Source organism: Sciurus carolinensis, chromosome 14 (assembly GCF_902686445.1).
Source record: "Sciurus carolinensis chromosome 14, mSciCar1.2, whole genome shotgun sequence".
In the NCBI taxonomy this organism is placed as follows: Eukaryota; Metazoa; Chordata; class Mammalia; order Rodentia; family Sciuridae; genus Sciurus; species Sciurus carolinensis.
This window is the reverse complement of record NC_062226.1, coordinates 6,699,256-6,722,271: the sequence shown is the minus strand read 5'-3', so window position 1 is coordinate 6,722,271 and position 23,016 is coordinate 6,699,256. Positions and strand designations below refer to the sequence as shown.

General features: G+C 49.1%; 1 protein-coding gene across 12 annotated transcripts in view; it reads right to left on the bottom strand.

Annotated features, from left to right (window-relative positions):
- The window catches only part of Kyat1 (kynurenine aminotransferase 1), a 32,007-nt gene that overhangs the window by 5,428 nt on the left and 3,563 nt on the right, over positions 1-23,016 (bottom strand). For 9 of the 12 annotated variants that reach the window (XM_047524488.1, XM_047524491.1, XM_047524485.1 and 6 more), the window contains exons 2-4: positions 6,247-6,386; positions 3,904-3,962; positions 932-1,079 (exon numbers count right to left, since the gene is read on the bottom strand). In XM_047524488.1, coding sequence (XP_047380444.1) covers positions 932-1,079; positions 3,904-3,962; positions 6,247-6,294 — 255 coding nt within the window. In that variant the 5' untranslated portion in view covers positions 6,295-6,386. The remainder of the gene's footprint in view (positions 1-931; positions 1,080-3,903; positions 3,963-6,246; positions 6,387-23,016) is intronic. The other 3 variants (XM_047524483.1, XM_047524484.1, XM_047524482.1) reach the window with 2 other exon arrangements.

The following is a 23,016-nucleotide window of genomic DNA, read 5'->3' as shown; positions in this document are numbered from 1 at the left end:
AGAGTCAGCCCCCCAGACTTGACCCTGGGCAATTCTAGCGCCTTCTAGTGCAGGTCTCAGGGCAAAGCCAGCTCCTGGGAGTGAGTCCTCTCACTTTCTCCACCAGCCTTTGCCAATGAGCCTGTTCTGTTCTGGGTCCCTGCCTAGGACTGGCATGTGGTGGGAAGGTTGACAGAGTGCCTTCCTTCAGCACAGTGCAGCCAGGCCCTAGGCCGTGCAGACTCCACACTTCCTGTATGGGTCAGTAAGTTAGGAAGCACAGTTCTGCACTTCGGATCCTCCCAGCAGCCTTGCAAGACGAAATGGTGGTGCACCCCTGTGATCCCAGTGATGCATTAGGTTGGAGGCTAGAGGATCGCAAGTTCAAAGCCAGCCACAGCAATTTAGTAAGACCTTGTCTCAAAACAAAAAATAAAAAGGACTGGGGATGTAGCTCCGAGATAAAGCCCCTCTGGGTTCAATTCTTAGCACAACAACAACAACAAGACAGATATTTGATGCATAGAAAAACAGACACTCAGAAAAAGAAAATGACTTGGCCAAAGTCACACATGGGTGGGGCAGAAATAGGCCTTTATTTTGCAGCTTTTGAAGCACCTCACTTTGGAGGAGGATGGGATCTATGGGCTTGTGGACACACAAAGCACTCAAGGCGGGTGGGGCTGGGGCTCCGCAGGGGCTGGGGCTCCGCAGGAGCTGCTCCCATGACCCACCTCCTGCACAGCGCCTGTCCGCTGCCTTGGTCATGACTGGCTTCTGGCCTGCCTTCCCCTCTAGGCCATGAGGCACAGGGCCTGGGACAGAAGAGGCCAGTAAACTGAGCCATGGCCGGAATGAATTCCCTGGTCTCTGCCCTCCCCCATGAACCCTGCCACCTGCAGGTCCTTGCCCCTTGCTCCCCAGGGCCTTCAGGAAAGGCCGGTAGACTCACAAATGCCATGGTGTACTGGTTGAGCATGAAGTCCCCGCTGGTGGCCTGCTGAAAAGCTTCCACGGCAAAGTCTGGGGGTGGAAAATTGGGGAAGCCCTGTCCCAAGTTCACGACGTCATACTCTCTGACGAGTTTGGTAAACTCCACCCTGGGGACAAACAGAGGGTTGGTCCCAGCTCACCCGTCCACCTTGACCTGGACTTCTGCCTGTTTCCAGGCCAGGCCCGTTCTAGAAAGCTGGACAACCAGCACCTGTCCCCAGCCTGCAGAACTGCCTGGGGTCACGACCAGTCCCACGAGTTGACACCAGATGGGCCAGGTACTGTGACAAGCACCCAGGTCGGCAATGGGGACCACGACCCATGGGAAGAGATATTGTTCCCATCCCAAACGCTGCGAAGTGCAAACAGGATCCTGGGTGTGAAGGACCACAGTGTGTTCTGCCCTTTCCTGTCTGACCCTGTTCTTTGTAAACACCTATTGAGTGGGCTGGGGATGTGGCTCAGAGGTAGTCCTGCTACTGCCCCCCAGACCCTGGGTTCCATCTCCAGTACTGGTGGGGGGTGGGCTGATAAATAAATAAAAATAACGAGAACACCTGTGGAGACCACAGGGAAATTTCTTAACCCCTTGTTGGCTTTGTCCACAGCACGGTGTGAAATGCTCTGACCACATGACCTTCAGGAGGGCCTCTGAGGCTCTGGGGACAGAGCTGACAAGGTCTTTAGGTACCACACGCACAACCAGCCTCTGTTTGTACATCTCTAAGTGATCTTTACTCGCCTCTGGACAGAATAGGGCCCCACCAGCCTTGGCCCCTGCCATCTCTGGTCCCAGCAGCTGTCCTCCCCTGCCTGGTGACCATCTTCCTGTAAAGCTAGGTGACAGGATGAGAAACTGGATAGAGGGACTGAGATTCGGGGAGTCAGGCCTGTTGGACTGAATTTGCATAAATAGTTATCATTTATATCTAAAATCCGTCATTTTCCCCCTGAGTTCCACAATGCTTCTGAAGGTCCAAGGATGCTAGGGCTCAGAGTGGGGAGCGACCTGCCCAGAGTCACAAAGCAGTAAGCGGTATACTCAAAATTGGAAGGAGGATGTTCCCTGGTGGTCAGGACAGAGGATGTGAGGCTCAAAGGTCCAGGGGACACAGGCTGCCGTCCCGCCTCTTCCTGCATCTTATAGAGTTGGACTTTACCTTATTGGCAGGCAAATGGGCCTTGTGACTGCCCAGACAACTAGTGAGAGGCTGAGGGGACAGTCTGAGGATCGGGCCTTTGGAGGCCCAGCCTAGGTGGTGGTCAGACAAGGCAGGGCTTTGGGCCTGGATCCTGTTTCCAATGCCACGGGGCATCCAAGCGGAAGAAGGGGGTTTAAGACCTTTGTAAAAGCAAAATGTCGTGCATTAGGGAAGTCTGAAAGAACATGTGGCTCCAGTTTTTTTTTGGTACTGGGGAATGAACCCAGGGCACTCAACCACTGAGCCACATCCCCAGCCCTTTTTTGTATTTTATTTAGAGACAGGGTCTCACTGAGTTGCTTAGAGCCTCGCTAAATTGCTGAGGCTGGCGTTGAACTTGTGATACTCCTGCCTCAGCCTTCGAAGCCACTGGTATTACAGGCTTGTGCCACTGTGCCCAGCTTGGTTCCAGTTTTCGTAAAAAAAAAAAAAAATTGAGCTTCAACAGCACAACTGTTATTCAATGGTGTTTGTGGCATGTGTGTGATTTAAGAGATGGGGTCTTTGTGCCAAGCCTTAAACTTGTGATTCTCCTGCTTCGGCTTCCCGAATTGCAGGCATTGCAGGCATTGCAAGCACGGCCGCCATAATCCTTGCACACCTCTCCACCACATCCGTTGTACCACTGGTAGCAACAGGCACATGACACTTTGATATTCAGAAGTTCAAGAAGAAAAGGATATTGGGCTTGGGTTTAGCTGGTGGTAGAGCACTTGTCTCGCACGTGTGAGACCCTGGTGCAATGCCCGGCACCACGCACACACACACAGAGCACAAAGGAAGAAAAAGGAAAAAAGTTAGTCTCTGAAAATGTCTGGTGAAAAGTTTCTGGATCATACTTTCTTTAGCTGATCTGACTCCACAGCAAGAGTGAAAGAGAGTGAAAGCTGACCTCAGGTACCGGGGAAGAGAATTGGCTCATTCCCAATGAGCCTCATTACCAGGACACCAAAATCTGCAGAAGCTCAAGTCTCTTAAATAAAATGGCGTAGTATTTGCACAGAACCTAGGTGTGTCTCCTGTACCCTTTTTCCAGGCAGGACCTCAAACATGCTAGGCAAGTGCTACGCTACTGACCCGCATACCCAGCCCTCCTGAATACTTTAGTTTTTATTTTATTTACTTATGTATTGTTCATTCGTTTTTTTGCCGTGGAACCCAGGGTCTCTGGCATGTTAGACAAGGGCTCTACTGCTGAGGTGACTCCCAGCCCCCTATGTACTTTAAATCATCTCAACATCACCAGCACCTAACACCAGGTGAGTGCTGGCATCCTGCATTGTTAGGGAGCGATGGCAAGGACAAAGTCTCTACATGATCAGTACAAGTATAATTTTAAAAAATACTCTTGATCTGCACTTGGTTGAATCCATGGGCATGGGGAGACCACAGATGCCAAGGCTCTGCTGTAATCCCAGGAAAGTCCTTTGCCAGGGTCTGCCTGGGTCAATGACCATTGCTCTGATATGCAGCCATCTTTTCCTCCCAAGGGAGGTATAATGTTCTACACTATGAGCTGGAAGCTCAGGCTCAGAGCAGGGATGTGCCCTGACCCCAGCACCACGGTCAAGCAGGGCGAAGCTGAGATTCAAGACTAAGCCTGCTTCCTTGGGTGCTGCCTCTCTGGACTATGGTGGCCACCACCTGTCCTGGGTACCAACAAGTACCCAGGGACGGCCAACCCATGCTCGAGGGGACCCCCAAATGTCTCCCAGGCCTGTGAGCTCACCAGGGGTTGTATTCCACTCCATCCAGCCTTCGAGCAGGCAACCGTTTGGCCATGGTGACCTGAGGACAGAACAAGTGAGGGTCAGTGTTGCAATCTTCCAGGTGTGGTAGCTGTAGAGAGCTGCTTTCTGGACAGTCATGGGGGATCTGTGCTCCCAGGGGGCCAGGCAGCTCTACCTTCTTAGTTTGACCCAGGAGGGGCCGAGGGCTGGGGAGGGGTGGGAGGCCAGGGAGGACAGTAGCAGTCAGGGGTTTTGCTGAGCTCTCCCAGCTAATTCCCAGAAGGACCTGCCTGGGCCCATTTTACAGATGAGCAGACGGGTGGCGGGGTGATGTGTTCAGGTTACACCAGACTCAGCCCTGTCTGACCCCAGGCCATGTTCTAACTCAGGTGAGAGGGACGCTCACTTGGGCCTGGGAGGGTCTCAGGGGTCCTAGTCCACATCACACTGCACTGTTCTCCCTGAATCCTTCCAGGCCAGCTCCCTGCTGTCCCACAGGTGCTCAGGGACTGTCCCAGCCTGCCATCCACCCAGCTCAGCCTGCCTTGGGTAGGAATCGGCTCCTCCTGGCCTCAGCCTCCCCTCCTGTCCTGGGGGCTCACAGTCCCCCAGGGCTGGCAGGAAGGGAGCCGGGTCTCACATTCCTCAGAGCTGGTCTGCTGAGGCAATGGTGACACTGCTGTGGGCCCAGAAGTCTTCAGTCCCCACAGCATCCCGTAGAAGTGCCATGACAATCCCCACCTACCAGATGGAGATGCAAGGCTCAGAGGCCCAGGGACCCCCTGGAGGTCAGGGAAGCTGGCCAGGACCCTGTCAGGGTGTCTGCAACAGCAGCAGAGGCACCTGGGCCTCCTGCGGGGGCCCTGCACCAGCTGTGCAGGGCCTGGCTTCTCCCCATTGGGGACCCTGCCTTGTTCCCAGTGGGTCTCTGTCAGCTCTGGTCACCCTGTCCCTTGGCTGAGTCCTTATACTGTCACCAGGCCTAGTACTCAGTGTACCTCAAAATTGTTTACCAAGAGGGTGATGCATACCAGGGACTACAGGCTGCAGCCAAGCTGTCAGTGGTGACTGACTTTGGTCAGTTTACCAGATATATTTAATTGTCTTATTTATAACTATTATTTTTCAAATTTTCTAAAACAAACATTTAATTTTTTTTTTTTTGGTACCAGGGATTGAAGCACTCACCATTGAGCCACATCCCCAGCCCTACTTTGTATTTGATTTAGAGACAGAGTCCCACTGAGTTGCTTAGCATCTCACCATTGCTGAGGCTGGCTTTGAACTTGTGATCCTCCTGTCTCAGCCTCCTGAGCCACTGGGATAAACATTTAGTTTTGAGGATTTAAAAAATGTGGGGAAAGGATGGGAGACAAACACATTTTAGAAAAATGTTTATTGATATACACTGATATCAATAAAACAGTGTAGAGTACTGCATGTAGAGAAAACTAGTGTCTTTTTCAGAAGGAAAAAAACCCTTAATAAATATTTCTATCTACATACATGTTTTCTATGACCATACGTAAATAGGAGAAACTTTTTGAAAGGAAATTTATCAAAATGTTCACCAAGTGCCTCTCTCTCGGGGTGGGATGATAGGTGATTCTGTTCCATGGGTCTGCTTTTCTGCTCCCCAGCTCTTTTGGTGGTGGGCACATTACCGGATTCTGATAAATGCATTTTTTCACTCTGCATCATCTCCGATGGCCACGTCTTACAATCCCTAACATCATTTTAACTAGCATTTTCCCTGAACAGTCCACAAGTCCCAGCATATCTTTGAATTGACAGCATCCTGGGTTCAATGACATAGAATTACTTTTGACCTGGGATGTGTTCTATAAAAAAGATGAAGTGAAGTGAGTCAGGGGCAGTGGGGGAGGAGGGGAACTGGGAGCAGACATTGGAGTGAGGGGCAGTAGGAAGGGCTGGGTGGGGGAGGAGTAGGGGCGCAGGGCACAGGCTGGCAGGGAGAGGAACAAGTGGAGTTCAGTGGGTTTAGGAAGAAGCTGGAAATCAAGTGCGGCACCCAGCGCTGGGATAAATGAAGGCCTGTTCTTACGCCTTATGCGTCACAGTCATCCAGTCAACATTTACGGAGCACCTACTGTGTACTGGGGGAAGATGGGGTAGCGGCAGCTGCACCCAAGCTGACCACTCAGATGCACAGTTACAAGTTCTAGACCAGCGAAGCAGCAGCCTGGCAGGGCTGACAGCCCGGCTGCAGTCAGGGAAGGCTTCCTGATGGAGCCGGCTCATGTACAGCCTTGAAGCCAGGCCCACGCCAGATCCCAGGAGCCCGGGCCATGCAGGGGCAGGTGCTGGGGGAGGGCACTTACAGTGTGGTGCAAGCACCGGGCGAGCGGGGCTCCAGCCTTCCTGAGCATGCTCCCAGAGCCACGGCAATGCCACCTTCTCCTCCGGGGCAGAGGAGAGGGGAAGAGAGAGAGCCAAGCTCAGCACTGGGTCCCACACAGTTCTAACAATGACAACAAAAACAACTGTGTGTCACCCTTCCAGACACGGGCCAGAGTGCTCCACTGCTCAATTACACCACAGTCATCTCGACAACCCTGCCACACACACACACACACACACACACACACACACGTATGCACACATACACACAAACACCAGTAACTAGAGTGACCTTTAAAAGTTCAAATCGGCTCCAGTGCAGAAGTGAGCCACGTGAGGAGTATTGACAGCTGAGATATTTGGGGACCACCGTGGTGAGACAGGATGGGACAATGAAATAAACCCCTGGACGCAATAAGTGATTACCTTTGTGGCATAACCTGTGCCTCTCTACCCTTGAGTTTTGTTCCCAGACCCACCATGAGATCCTGATAACACCACAGAAGCAGATGCTTGCGCAAGATGAAACTCTCACTAGGGAAAAATCCAGACGAACCCTCTTTAGCAGCACTTTTTTTTTTTGGTACCATTGAACCTAGGGGTACTTAACCGGAGGCACATTCCTGGCCCTTTTTTCTATTTTACCTAGAGACAGGGCCTCACTAAGTTGCTAAGGCTGGCCTCAAACTTGCAATTCTCCTGCCTCAGCCTCCTGAGCCGCTGGGATTACAGGGGTGCACCACCACGTCTGGCGGTTTTACTTCATTTGATCCAACTTAAAAATCACTGATTTTGGTGGTCACTGAGCTAGGCAATACAGGGTTAGGTTCCCAACAGCTATTTTGTGGATCACACCTCTAACATGAGGGTCGTGATGATAACAGTTGCCTAGGTTACTTTTCAGGGACTCGAAGGTCACTTTTGCTGTAAACACTGACTCCTGGGCCTGCTGATGTGTGATGGGTAACTGGAATGGCATTTCTGTCTTATTATACCTGCCACTTTGCTTCCTTAACCTCTGGGGTCAATTCTACTAGGCCCTGCATGTGGACACGTGTGTTGCCCCATGGCACCGCTGGGATTGAACCCAGGAGCACTCTCCCTCTGAGCTATCTGCTAGCCCTTTTTATTTTAAATTTTATTTTAAATTTTATTTTGAGACAGAGTCTAACTAAGTTGTCCAGGCTGGACTGGAACTTGAGATCCTCCTGCTTCAGCCTCCCTGATAGTTGGAATTACAGGCATGTGCTACCACATCTGGTTTCCCCACAACTTCTGGGGTTACACAAGTCCTCTGTATTGGTTGTTGTGGTACAAGAGCAGAGAAGAACCACAGGTTATTTTTCCTACACAAACTTGAAGAAGGAAACAGGAGTATATCTCTGCCACCTGAGGAGACAGAATGGTTTCTTAGACATAATATTAAAAGCACATGCAACAAAATTAAATCAACAGGACATAGTCAACACTTAAAATTTCTGTGCTTCCAAGGACAGACATTTAAAAAGAGAAGAGAACAATCATGAAATGGGGGAGATATTTGCCAATCATAAATTAGAATTTGCCAGAGAAGATATGTAAATACCTAGTAAATCCATACTAAAGATGCTGAACATCAGCAGTCAGCCATCAGGGAAATGTCACAGTAGGATAGCACTTCACCTGCACGACCACAGCAGGGAATGAGAGGCTGCTCTTGCAAAAAGCACTAACCATCTGCTGGGAGGCCCAATGGGTAGCTAAAAGCAGGACAAAAGCTTGGCATTGCTAGATGTGATGGCACACACCTGTAATCTCAGCTACTCAGAGGCAAGACAAGGAGATTGCAAGTTCAAGGCCAGCCTGGGCTACTTAGTGAAACTCTGGCCTAGCACTCTGGTGATAGCTGTGGTGAGCCATACTGGGACAAAGCTGACCCTTTGGGTGTTAGCCACTTGCAACTAGCAGACCCTGGACAAAGAGGGCAGAAAAGGAAGATCCTGGGCAGATGCCAAGATCACATTCATTTGGAGGGTTCCTCCTTTTTATTTCTTTCCCTTTCTTTCTTTTCCTTTTTCTTTTTTCTTTTCTTTTCTTCCTTTTCCTTCCTTCCTCCTTCCTTCCTTCCTTCCTTCCCCTCTTCCTCTCTCCCCTCCCCTCTCTTTTTCCTTTTCTTTTTCTTTCTCTCCCTTCCCTTCCCTTCCCTTCCCTTCCCTTCCCTTCCCTTCCCTTCCCTTCCCTTCCCTTCCCTTCCCTTCCCTTCCCTTCCCTTCCCTTCCCTTCCCTTCCCTTCCCTTCCCTTCCCTTCCCTTCCCTTCCCTTCCCTTCCCTTCCCTTCCCTTCCCTTCCCTTCCCTTCCCTTCCCTTCCCTTCCCTTCCCTTCCCTTCCCTTCCCTTCCCTTCCCTTCCCTTCCCTTCCCTTCCCTTCCCTTCCCTTCCCTTCCCTTTCCTCTTTCTTCCTGGGATTAAACCCAGGGAGCTTAACCACTGAGCCACATCTCCAATCCTTTTTGTTTATGATTTTTAAATTTTGAGACAGGGTCTCACTAAACTGCTGAGGCTGGCTTTGAACTTGTGATCCTCCTCCAGAGCCGCTGGGATTACAGGCATGAGCGTTGCACTTGACTCTTTTTCTGTTTTGTTTTGTTTGCTCTGCTGGGGTGTGAACCTAGGGGCATGTCTCCCAGCTGGCCTTGAACTTGGGATCCTCAGGCAGTAGCTAGGATTACAGACGTGCTCCACCACATCTAGTGGGTTCCTCCCTTTCTGTCCATTTTGGGTCAACATTGGTTGTTTTCTACTATCATTTTGGGAGGGAGAGAAATGAAGGTTTGGGTTTTACAGACATAGAGGACCTTGCCCTTCCTATTTGTCCTTTGGGGCTCTTTTGAACTAATTTAGGTTCTTTTGAGCCAACATGGGCTTCTGCCATTGACAGGGAAGTATGGATTCTGTTAAGACTGTGTTGTTAACTAACAGAGAAACCAAGGTGCTACTAGAGGACATCTTTGTGTGATCTGCCTAAGAATGGAAACCCCTAATTCTATCTGGGTGTCCCCAAGGGAGAATTGTACTCACGATTATAAACCCTTGACTAAGGAAAAGATTATGACAAATCAGCATGGTCTATGCATCTGAAAGTGAAAGTGTGCTCTGAGTTAATATAATCATTGAGCTCTTTTAGTTTGATGGTCAGTTATGATGACTGCCTTGGATAAGGCTAAAAACTGATGGCCGCAGTGACAGTCCTGTCAGGGGTCCACCTAGAGGAGGGTCCTGGGACCCTGAAGATAAGAGACGAACACTCGTCCTGGCCCAATGAGGGTGACCCTAGGTGACCGGAGTTGTAATGGAGGTGTCAGGGTAACTGACCACGACATGCAGTGGTCTCGTAGGATTCCACTTCAGAAAACACCCCACTTCTGGGCTAGAAGGAGCTCTGACAAAGCTGTTAGAAGGGCACATGAGCCTTGGTCGGCCCAAGCCTTGGGCTATCCCAAACTCTGTGATATTCAGGGCTTCCCAAGAGGCAGAGAAGGGGATATCTGGCCCGTTGGTGGCTTTCTGGAAAGGAATCCCAATAAGCAGCACACCTTGCTGACCCCAGACATTTCCCCAGCATTGACTTTTGGACAAAATTAGTCCTGAATTGGGCAGAGTTCAATTGAAACCCTCCAGGGCTAGATATGGTGGCGCACAGCTACTTAGGAGCCTGAGGTAGGAGGATCACCAGTTGCAGGCCAGCCCGGGCAACTTAGTGAGACCTGACTCAAAAGAAAAAGAAAAAAAGCTGAGGATGTAGCTCAGTAGTAAAATGCCCCTGGGTTCAATCCCCCAGTAGTGCCAAAAATAAAAAATAAAACTCCCCAAGGTAAACTGCCCCAAATTCTTAGAAATAACTGAGTCTGCTTAATTTTTGAAAAAAATTTTTTAGATGTTGATGGACCTTTATTTTATTCATTTATTTATCTCTGGTGCTGAGAATCGAATTCAGTGCCTCACACATGCTTGGCAAGCACTCCACCACTGAGCTACAACCCAGCCCTATTTTTAATTCTCTTTTGTTTTGTCTGATTGAAGGCTTTTGACTCTCTTTCTCTCACTTTTAAATTTTCTGCTGTCTTTACTAAGAAAACTGGTTATTTCAGCCCAGTACTGACATATACTTTTTGAGATGTCTTAGGATATATTTTTGAAGAATGCTTTTGCCCAAGAAAAAATTTTGTCTGGTAAAGTAAAATTTTATACTTAAATAAAATGATGGGATTTTTCCAATATGGGGGCAGGGATAGGATAAATATTAATGATGTGATCAACTTGTAGGGTGTCTAAGTAAGTCACAGAAGGTTTGTGGAGGATAAATCACCTTGTTATAAAATAAGAAACAAAAAGAGCTGGGGATGTGGCTCAGTGGTAGAGCACCTGCCTAGCATGCACAGGACCCTGGGTTCACTCCCTAGTACACACACACACACACATACACACACACACACACACAAAGGTATGAAGTACTGATCCATGCTAAAAAGCATGAACCTTGGAAACATTCTAAGGGAAAGAAGATACTGGCAAAACACCAAAGTTATAGGATTATATTGGTATGAAATAGGTGAATCTATAGAGACAGATCAGTCCCTGCCTTGATCTGGGAGGGTTGGTATGACTGCCAATAGGTTGGGGGTTTTATTAATTAACTAATTAATTAATTTACCCAGGGCCCCAAAGCATGCTAGGCAAGCACTCCACCACTGAGCCACGTCCTCTCCTGTCTCCCACCATTTTTAATGGATTTTGAGACAGGTCTTGCTGTGTTGCTCAGGCTGCTCTCAAACTCATGGACTTGAGCCACCCACTGCCTCATTCTACCAAGTGCTGGAACTACAGGTGTGTGTCACTGTGCCTGGCTTGGGGTCTCTTTGGGGTGTGATGAAAATGTTCCAAAATTAGATTGTGATGATGGCTGTACCACCCTAAGTGTACACTAAAAACCAGAGAATGATCCACTTGAAAGGGCTGAATATATGGAATAGGCATTATATCTGAATAAAGCTGTTAAAAAATAGCTCTGAGATTGAAAAGGACGGACAAAAGGCGGTGCCTTCATGGTGGCCATGGGAGTGTGTCTCCTGGACTCTCTGGAGCCTGCTGAGGAAAGCCATCACTCACCCCAAGCACTGAGGCCATGCCCGTGGGCTGCTCCAGGCCAGTGCCTGAAGGACAGAGACCCTCTCAAGGTCTCCCACTGGTTTTGCTAAGACTTCCTGGGAACTGCACTCATCTAGGACTTTTCCTTCCAGCCTCCCTTCCTTCCCCCATGGGGGTGATTTCAGGTTCGGGTGACCTCAGCCCCACCCTATGCTGCCCAGCAGATGTATGCCTGCTTGGGCTGGCACAGGTAGCAAGGGTTAGACAGAGCACAGCATCTTCAGCCACTGTCCTCAAGGAGTGGGCTCTGGGGCCCTGGGGAAATGCCAGAAGGCAGCTTAATTCCAGAATGTACATATGCAGACATCTGGGGTGCAGCCCTGCAAATGTTAGGGCAAGTCTCATGGAGCAACTGTGACCACTGACTGGGTATTGCACCTAATGAAGGAATTATTCACTTTGTAGGTATGGTGATGGTTGTCTTAGTCTGTTTTCTGGTGCTATAACAGAATACCTGAGACTGAGTAATTTGTAAAGAACAGTTTTTTGTTTTTTCCTTATAGTTTGGGAGGTTGGAAAGTCCAAGGTCAAGGTTGGCTCCTGGTGAGGGCCTTCTTGCTGTGTCATCCCATGGCCAAAGGTGGAGGAGCAAGGACAGAAACTGAGCAAGAGGGCCCAACTTTTTTTAATAACAAACCAACGGCAGTATAACAAACCCAAAGCTGTGATTGTGACAGTAATCCATTAATGAGGACTAAGCCCTCATGACTAACCACCCCTTAAAGGCCTCAAGTTTCAACACTGTTACAATAGTAGTTAAATTTCCAAATGAGTTTAGGAGGGGATATTTAAACCATAGCAATGGAATTGGGAATTGCTTTTTAAATGTCTTTCTTCAATGATGGGGATGGATCCCAGGGCCCCATGCATGATAGGCAAGCACTCTACCACTGAGCTATACCTCCAACCTTGCTTTAAAAAATATCCCTTCTGGGCTGGGGAGATAGCTCAGTTGGTAGAGTGCCTACCCCACAAGCATAAGGCCCTGGGTTCAAACCCCAGCACTGCAAAAAACAAAAAAAAAACACAAAAAATATCCCTTCTATTTTAGAGACATAAATTTTTAAAAAAAATTTTTGAGTAGATGGACACAAAATACCTTTATTTTATTTATTTATTTTTATGTGGTACTGAGGATCAAACCCAGTGCCTCACACATACTAGGCAAGCGCTCTACCACTGAGCTACAACCCCAGCCCTTACATAAAGTTTTTAAGATATATCCAGGATTTGCTTCAAAACTACCCCGATGGGGGCTGGGGTTGTGGCTCAGTGGAGGAGAGCTCGCCTAGCATGCGTGAGGCACTGGGTTTGATCCTCAGCACCACATGTAAATAAATGAATAAAATAAAGTTCTGTCAACACCTAAAAAAAATTAAAAAAAAAAAAACCAAAAACTATACAGTCAGAAGAACAGGGAAAATAGCTGGGGTATAGTGAAGTGAGATGAGACATTAATTGAGGTTTGGGGGCCACTATACTCCCTCCCTTTGTATCTGTTTGAAACGCTCCATATCCATGAGGCAGAAGAGAGCCACACTGTGGAAGGAGCCCAGGTCCCTGGTGATGGAGGAACCGTGGCTTACCTCTGGACTTAGGTTTATGTGTGTGTGTGTGAGAGAGAGAGAGAGAGAGAGAGAGAGAGAGAGAGAGAGAGAGAGAGAGAGAGGGAGAGAGAGAGAGAGAGAGGGAGAGAGATGGGGGGGGGAGGAAGAGAGGAAGTCAAAATTTGGATCTGGTTTAAGTTGCTGGCTTCATTAACAGCCAATCAAGTGTTAACTGATGTGCCCTGTTGAGGCCTGCAGCCAAAAGCCACCCCCCAGGGCACTGCTGCATCTGAACAAGCTGCAGTGAGGGTAAAGGCACCCAGCCTCCAAAAAGAGGGAACTTAGAAAATCTGAACTTGGGTTGAGTGTTTGGGGGAGGGTCCAAGGACTCAGGGTATTCTCTGAGTGACAGGGATAATTTTATGGTTGGGCACCTCAACATATTTTATTTATAGGAATGGCCTGCTGAAGCGAGGCTAAAGCTGTAATTGGTAAAGAAGCAGCTGTCACATAAGTCTGAGAGATGGGTGCTAGCGACTGTGTGGCTTTGACAATGTTCACGTTTGTCTGTGTTTAGATGGGATTACTCAGTAGTCTTGTTTTTGCTTTGATTTCGTGTTCAACAGGAAAGCACAGTCCTATCTGTGGGTGCCAGGCTGCCTTTCTCTTCCTGGACTCCTTTTGTACTAAGAATAAAATCCAAAGTCTTAGAACTGGGGCTCCTAGGTTCCATTCTCAGCACTGCAAAAACAAGACAGAAAACAAGGCTTTCCTGTGCACCACAGGCTCTGTTAGATCTCGTCTGAAGCCACTTGTCCCATCTCACTTCCTGCTGCGGTCCCATGTGTTGCTGCTGTCCGGGCACACTGGCCATTCTTTTTACATATATTTAGACCTTTGTTTTATTTATTTATTTCTCTTTGGTGCTGAGGATTGAACCCAGGGTCTCACACATGCCAGGCAAGCGCTCCACCACTGAGCCACAACCCAGCCCCTGCACTGGCTATTCTTGACTGTCAGCTGTTCCCCTGTACCCATTCTTCTAGAGAAGCCAGCCAGCCCTTCTGTAAAAGGCCAGACAGGTGGCACTGGGATCTGGCTGGACAGGTGCACCCACCCTGTTCTGTAGTGACAGGTTCCTGTGCTGTGCCCTGGCAGTGCAACTTAATCACAAGTGGCACATGGCGAGTGCCTCCCTTCCCTTCTTTCTATGCTGGATGGAATGAGGCGTTACAAGGGAGGCGTTTGGACCATGTGGATAGGAGAGGGTGGAGCACCAAGATGGGAGTCTGGGCCTTGTGTAGACTGTATTTTTCCAAAGAACAGAAGCAATGGCACCTTGCATTCCGCGAGTTCTACTAGTGTGACTGAAACTCCTCCATGGAGGGACGGCATCTTTTTCCCCTCTCGTGACACTGGGGGCAGCTCGCAGAGTGCGCCAGCTGAGACAGGGTGTGGCATCCAAGCTTGCTCAAAACAGCGCCTCTCATGTCTGCCCGGCTGTCTTGGGATGTTCCCTCCTGGAACCTGGCCACCATGCTTGAGAAAGATCAAATGGCCTGTGGAAAGGCCCACATGGAAAGGAAAAAGGCCTTGGCCAAATCCCCTTCTGGCTAACAGAAAACTCCAGGTTTCCAGCCATGGACAAGGGCTGCCAAGGACAGAGGGCTGTCCTTGAAGTGGATTCTCCAGCCTCTGGTCAAGGCACCCCTGCTGAGGCCACAAGCAGCACAGATGAGCTGGCCAAGCTGCTAAAACATTTGAAACTGTGAGCCAAAATGAATCTTTCCTCCTTCAAGTTGTTATTCTCAGGTATTTTGTCATAGCAATGGAAAACTGACAAACAACCGTAGATCTGAACTAAACGTAGCTCAAGCAAGATAGTTTCTTTCTTTCTTGCAAGAAAGATAGAGATAGGTGATTCCCATCACAAAATCCTGATTCTGTAGCTTGTTGCCACCTCACAACCTATGGCTGCATTACAAACATCTGAACGCTTTGTGCCCATGGTAACTTGGCTCTGTTGCTATGGGCCTTGCTGGCAGAAGGGCATGGTGAAGGAAAACTATCAGTTTATGGCAGCCAGGAAGCAGAGAGAGAGAGAGAGAGAGAGAGAGAGAGAGAGAGAGAGAGAGAGAGAGGAGACAAGATATAATCCCCCAGGATCTACTCCCTTCAACTAGCTCCCACCTCCTATAGTTTCCACCACCTCCCAGTGAAGCCAACAAATTATGAATTCATCAGTGGATTAATCCATTGATGAGGTCAGAGCCCTCCTGATCCAATCACCTTCCTGAAGGCCCCACCGCTGGACGCTGCTGCACTGGGGACCAAGCGTTGAAGACACGAGCCTCCGGGAGACATTCCAGATCCCAGCCATGACACTGGTCATGCATCTTAAGCCAAGCAGCACCTCAGGGCCTCCTCTGCCCTCGCTGTTCCCTGCCTGCAATGCTCTTCTCCTGTGTCTTTAAGTTCACTTCCTTACCAGAAAAGACTGCCCCGAGCCCCTGCATAAAGGCCTTGGCTGTCTTCTCTTTCTCTGGAACCTGTATCACCACCTATTTCTCTGTGAGTTTGTTAGTGCTTGTGTCCTTTGCTAGAACACAAGGTGCCAGGAGACAGGAATTTGTCTGTCCTGCCCACCACAGTCCCCAGGCCTGCTGGGCATGGAGCAGGCGCTCAGCAAACCTTGGTGGAATGATTCCAAGGCCCTATTCCTTCCTCTCACATGTCATCCCCTGGGACAGTGATTTGTGATCCAATGAGATTCAGTGTCCTATTTATTTATTTATTTATTTTGGGGGACTGAACCCAGGGCCTTACATGCGCTCTGAGTTACACCCTCAGTCCTCAACACCCTTTTTGTACCAAAGATATCATAATGTCTCCTTTACTTTCCTGAAATAATTTAAATAGACAATAAGAGCTATCGATCCATTCGCTTCTGGCCTGTGCGGTTTCTAGGAGAGGCTGTATATGATTCTAATGCCCGTCTGCCCACCTCCTTTCTTTTTTGTGGTGCTGGGAATGAACCCCAGGCCTCATGCAAGTTGGGCAAGTGCTCTACCACTCACCTATCCCCATTCCCTCAAAATTGTTTTCTTTTTCTTTATCTTCAATTTTCTGAGCTTTCAATATGAAATGCCCAGATGTGGTTTTGTTTTGCATTTTTCCTGCCTGGTGTTCTCTGAGGTTCCTGGATCTGTGGCTTGGCATCAGATGTTAATTTGAGAAAACTTCTCAGTCATTATTGCTGCAATTATTGCTTCTGTTCCTTTCTCTTTTACTTCTCCTTTTAGTATTTCCATTACACGTATGTTACAGCTTTTCTACTTGCCTCCCAGTTCTGGAATATTCTGTTCTGTTTTCTGTGCCCCCCCACCCCCACCCCCCGGCCCCACTGCCAGTGATTTTTCTCTTTGCTTTTCAGTTTGGGACATTTCTGCTGTCACATTCTCCAGTGGAGAGAGTCTTTCCTCAGCTACATCCAGTCTACTGATGAGTCCACAAAAGTCATCACTCATTTCAGTCTCTGAACCTGAGCATTTCTTTTTCATTCTTTCCTTCTCTCTGCCAACATCGTCTATCTGTCCTTGCATTGTCTGTGTTTTTCTCTTGGGCCCTCAGCATGTTAATCATGATTGTTTTCAGCTCCTGGTCTGACAATTCCAACATCTTTACCACTTTGGAGTCCGGTTTGGGTGCCTGCTCTGACTTCAATCTGTGTATTTTAATTTCTCATATGCCTTGTCATTTTAATGTTGCGGAATGTTAGGCCTGATGCACAGAATAAAAGAAATTCAACAAGCAGACCTTCAGGGATGTGTTGGTGGGACTTGGGGGGACGGGGAGCAGACTGCGTCTGTGATCAGGCCTCAGTCTTGAGTGAGCCTATGCTCCTGAGCTGTGGACTTTTCCAGTGCTCTGTGGGGCCTTCCTTAGGTGGGCAGGATGGCTAGTGGGGGCTGGAACTGGGTATTCCTCATCCCTTGTGTTGACTCTGATTAATCCCCAGAGTTGAGGCTCTGCAAATAGGTTCTTATGAGGGCAGGCCTTATCAAGAAAATCAGAAGGGCTGGGGGTGTAGCTCGGTGGTAGAGCGTCCTCTGGTGTATTTCAAAATGGCTACTTTCCCCTCCAGAAGCATGAGATTGCCTCCAGCGTGCACTGGAAGGAACTGGTAGGACTCTGGGAGGCAAGGCGCACAAGGCGGCTTCTCTTAAGCTTTTAACTCTTAGACTTTTGCACACTGAGGCTCTAGAAATTTGTCAATTTCAGCTCGGGCCCCCCTCCCAGGTACTGGTTCTGGGAAATTTCTACTCTAGTAAGTTGTGATTCTGTGCATCTGCCTGTCTGTCTCTCCAATTTTAGGGCAGCAATTTGTCCTGTGACCTCAGTTCTCTGATGGATCTAAGAGGAGTTTGCTGGTTCTTCAGTATGTTCAGCTTTTTATTTGTTAGGATGGGTAAGTTGCCCAGGCTGGCCTCAAGCTTGCAATCCACCTGCCTCAGCCTCCCAAGTTGCTAGGATCCCAGACATGCACCACTGCACCCAGCCACAGATGGATATTTTAGTCCATAAGTGCTCAGGCTTGCCCACACCCACACTAGAAGGTTCCATGAAGGAGACAGCTACTAGAGCTTGCTTATGAAGAAATAAGTTCAGGGCTGGGCTGTAGTTCAGTGGCAGAGGCCTGGCACGCACAAGGCCTTGGTTCCATCTCCAACACCACAACACACACACAAAAATTGGCATGACTTGAGCAACTTGCCAGTCCCTTCCACAGGCAGCTGTTTCTATCTTTCAGAGCATTTCAAAGCACCCATCCAAAGGTGGTTCTTCATTCCGTCATCAAGCTCTCCCAAGCATCTCCTTGGGCCAGGTCTTGGCATTGTGCTGAGACTATAGCAGGGACCTGGCCCAGCAAGACCTTGCCACCCAGGATCACGGCTCCAGGGGAGAAGGAAATGCCCCTCAGTGTTTCTCCACTCATACAGCAAGTTTTTCCTGACAAGCGTGGGTGTGTGTTATGGCTTCAACTGTTTGCCCAGAAGCAACACTGAAGTCCTAACCCTCAGTACCTAAGAATGGGACCTTACTTTGTGGATGAATCAATTCAAGACAAGGTCATACTGGTTTCAGGTGGAACTTTATCCACCTGGTGTCCTTATAAGATGGGCAGGAGAGACACAGGCACACAGGAAAATGGCACAGAAAGACAGGCAGAGGTGAGTGAGGCACCTGCAAGCCAGGGGTGCCATGGTCTGCTCAAGAAGGGTGTGGAAAAGAGCCTTCCCCAGAACCCGCAGAGAAAGCGTGCCCCGTTGACACCTTGACTTTGGACTTGTAATGTCCAATTCCATGGGAGAACAAATTTCAATTGTTTAAAGCCACCCACTTTTGACAGCGGCTATTTTGTTAGGACAGTCCTAGGAAACTAGTGCCAGGTCACTAGAGGGCGCACTGGGGCAGCCGCCTGAGTAGAAAGGAGTCCAGGAAGGTTTCTGGGAGGACATGACTGAGTCCCAAAGGAAGAGAAAAACTATACCAGGTCAAGAGAATGCCAAGGGCAGAGGCTGGGAGTGGACAGGAGCTGGCGGACTCCAGGAGCTGAGGTCACTGTGGAGCTCCCCGTTGATTCGGTTACCACAAGAACCCTGCAGGACACCCTGGCTGACTACCTGTGCTCTGGAGCAACAGGGATTGTTATTGTTCCAGGAGGGACATTCCCTGTGTCACATCAGGGGAGAGCGTCTGGTGCTTTGTCCTCAGAGCACTCAGTGAAAGGACCAGAGGCTGAAGGCCAGATCTAAGCCCAGAGGCAGCAGTGGTAGGTATTGTGTGACCATTGTGTGTTCCAGGGGGACCAACTGTCTCTAACCGGAGACTGAGTAGTTTCTTGGAAGCGGGGACTTTCAGTGCTAAAACTGGGGCCATCCTGGGCAAATGGTCCTGAGGTCGGCCAAATCCAGGGCTGGCTGCTTCTGCCTGGGCCCAGTGACCTGCTGACTCCTTGAGCAGCCTTACGTCCTACAGGGAGCCCTCTACGGTTCAAAATCTGTGCTTGCTGGTAGGTCAATTCCCTCTCTGACATGCTCCCCTATTAGACTCACACCTGTCAGTCAGTCCCTTCCCCTAGAGTGACTCCCCTAGCTCATACCTCTGTCATCTCACAGATAACAGGAGCAGGAGCAGTAGTAAAATTACAATCAGCTCTGACTTGCTGAGCAAGTTACCTGGCCCAGGCACCGGGGCCTTCCAACGGCCCTTAAGCAGGTGTTAGCCTTCCACGAGCAGGCAAGGCAGGCAGAACAGTGAGAAAGTAGCAACACCTCCACTGAGCTCCTCGGAGCCTTCTGCACTACCTGACGCCTGGCACAGAACAGAAGTCACAGGGCAAAGGGTCCCAGCTTGTGACCCTCCCCTCTCTTCTGCCACAGCCTTAGCTCTGGGGAAAGGCAGTGCCTGAGCACTGGGGGTGGCCTGGGTGGGGGTGGTCTGGGGCACCTGGTTTCAAGGAGCAGAAGAGAGCTGGGTGGCACCTGTGCTGGAGGAGGACTGCTTACCAATCCTGTCAGCCCCAGGGGGCTGACTGCCAGGATCAGCCTCTGCTGCAGGGACTTGGCAGGGCAGGGGTGGCATGTGCAGTACACAGGGCATGTGTGCCCATGCAGGTCTGTGGGCCCGCAGTGCACATACAAGGTGCTCTCTGTGGGCAGTCCTGCTGCTGCTGAGTCCTTGGTGCCCACTCAGGACCAGAGTCCTGAGCAGTCCCCTCAGGAGGGGAGGAGGGAAAGATCAGAACACAGGCTTTGGTGTCCCTGGCTGGGTGGCGGACCGTGGCTGAGACCTGAGGCAAGTCAGTGTGCCCCTCTTAAAGTCAGTTTCCTTATCTACAAAATAAATAAAAATAGTTCAAGGAAAGCACTCCACCTACCATTGATCACACAAATTCCACTCTAAACTGACACCTCAAGCTGACACTGTGAAACTGCTACCTTTGCTCTCAGTTCAGTCTTCTAAACCCCTGGAAAACAGTCCGTGTCCAACAAATGCCACGACTATTACTGGTGTTAATCAAAAACAAATCAGTGGGACAAGTGCTGCAATGGTCAGCTCAGGCACGCGGGCTGCACCCAGGAGGCCAGTCCTGCCAGGGCAGTGAACCGAAGTGTACCCGGTGACCTTCAGGACACTTCCCAACACAGCTTTCCAGGCCTCTAAGGTCTTAGGGCTCCGTGCTGTCAACCAGGTGCTGCTGGCCAGTGGCCGGTGCCCTCCTCCCCCATGGGACACACATCTCCATCAGTTAGATGGGCAGTTAATGGCCACCAGTCTGCATGACCCCAGGATACCTGGAATGGCCAGTGGCCAAGAACTGGGTGGTGATATCAGATGTGCATGATGTTCAGGTCAGTTCAGTGTGTGTTGACACAGGATAAAGTGCAGGCCATTTCGGCCCGGCCTGTGCAGTGGCCAGAATCCACCTCAGCAGCCTCCATGATCCCTCCTTTCCCGAAGGTACAGATCCTCTGCCTTGGGACTGCCCTGGCCCACACATGCTCGAGTTCTGCCCCTCGCCTGGCAAGCCTTGTGACCCCACCTCCCGGCAGGGCCTGCACAGCTCTGCCGCTTCTCTGAGCCTCTATGTCTACCCAGGCCCTCCTCTGAATTCAGGGATCGCCTGGTACATGCCTGACCTGTGTGCTATGTGCCCTAGTCCTCACTGAGGCCAAACCCAAAGGACGTTTTCTTTAATTACTAAGAGTCTAGAGATCAGCAAAAGGGCCTCTGGGCAGCCTCCCCTCTAGAGATCAGCAAAAGGGCCTCTGGGCAGCCTCCCCTCTGGCCTGTCCATTATGCAACATACCAGGAACTGTGTGTGAAAAGATCTGGTGACCAGGTGGGCAGGATCAGATGTGCATCATCTGGGTCACCTGCAGTGAAAGGTGCCCACCAGCCTGGGGACAGCCATCAACTGCCTGTGCAAACCACCTCTAAAGAGGTTTCTGGAAAGATGGATTGGGCAAGGATCCTCCATCCTCTAGTCGAGTTTGCTTGATTGAACCCAGGAGAACTTAACCACTGAGCCACATCCCCAGTCCCTTTCTATATTTTTATCCAGGGAAAACGTCTTGCTGAGCTGCTTAGGGCCTCACTAAGTTGCTGAGGCTGGCTTTGATCTCATGATCCTCCTTCCTCAGCCTTCCAAGCCACTGGGGTTACAGGTGTGTGCAACTGTGCCCAGCTGAGCCTGCTTTTTGAATGAAGTTACCTACGCTGCTAAAACACCTTTTCTCCACTTAATTGGCCCGTCACGTGGTAAGCAGCTGAACTTGGGTCCAGTTACAGCACCCCAGCTTATAAAGAAACTTTTATTGTCCCTATTTTGCTCCAGAGCAGGACAAACAAAACTCACTCAGCCTGGAGCGCCTGAGCTGGGGCTCACACTACTGTTCACTTCTTTCTAAAGCCAAAACCTTTGTCCCAAACCTTTGCCCTCTCTGAGGAGGGGAGCGCTGCCACCACTCTTAGCTCCCCTGTTCACGGGACAGCACCAGTCCCTCAGGGACGGGGCCATCCCTTGTCTGGTTTCCACTTTGCAGGGCAGACAATTGACCATGGTTTCCAAGGCTGGCCTCACATCACCTACATCAATGAGGACAATTAGGACCCTTGGTTCTGATGCTTCTCTACAGGACGACTTGCTATCTGAGCTAAGGCAGCTTTTCATAGGCAGAGTTATCTGGAGTCTTAAAGATGTTCAGCATCCCTGGGGTCACACTGCCAGAGACCCCCAGTTGCTGAGACAACACAGTGCCTCTAAAGAAGGCGGACAGGAAAGGGGTCATCATGCTTAGGCAAGACAAATCTACTCCAGTGTGGAAAAATGGCCCTGCTCTTTATGAACTAGCTGTGGGATGACTGTGTGGTCACCGGGCTGGGAATGCAGTTTTGTGGTAGAGGGCCTGCCTAGCGTGTGCAATTCAGCACCTTGAGAGCAGAAAAACGAGGCTGAGCTGGGTGTGGCGACGCACACTGCAATCCCAGTGACTCAGGAGGCTGAGGCAGGAGGACTGCAAATTTGAAGCCAGCCTCAGCAACTGGCAAGGCCCTAAGCAACTTCGTGAGGCTCTGTCTCAAAATAGTGGGAATGTAACTCAGTGGTAAAGTGTTTCTGGTTCAATCCCCCGTAACAAAAGAAAACAAAACAAAAAATTAAACCTATAACTTTCTGCAAAAATTTGTTTAATGACACAAGAAAGTCTCTTATGGGTGAAATGCTATTTGGGTGAAAGTGCATTATACAGCATATACTATTTATTTGCTTTACATAAGTTTGCATATATTTAATATAAACTCTTATATTTGGATTTTAATTAATACCATACATGTAATACTTGAATCTAAATGGAAGGGAATGAAGATTTTAAAAGGCCCCAAGAATCATATTGTTTTATTTCATCACTGTCATTTTAATACCTTAGTGTTTTTCTTTATTCATTTGACTAAGCCAATTTTAGAGGTAAAATCCACAACCAAAGCATATATAGTATAGTTGAAAATACTAAATAGTATAGTCTTCAGTACATCAGAAGTAGTGATTGTGATTACACAAAAAATACTTCAACTTATGTATGATGATCTTACAAAATATTTTAGAAGTTTTATATGTTGTTTGCACTGTAATAAAATTGATCTGGATAATATGAGTAAAGTATGCTCAACTATGAATAAATGCAATTTATAGTTAAAAAAAAGAAAGTCTCTTATGAGATAGTGAATTCAGATTTTTTCTTGTTTTCTTTCTTTTTTTTTTTTTTTTTTTTTTTTTATCAATAAGAGTTCCCAAAGGACAAACGTTTGGTGAAAACCTGTTGAGTCGATTGTTGACCCTGTAGGAAAGGACAGCCTGGAGGTATTTAAGGAGCAGAGACAATCCCAGTTCCCTTGGCCTGGGAACTGGTGGAGAGAGAGAAATAGATTCAGAGGCCCACGCCACAGGTTCCCAGCCCA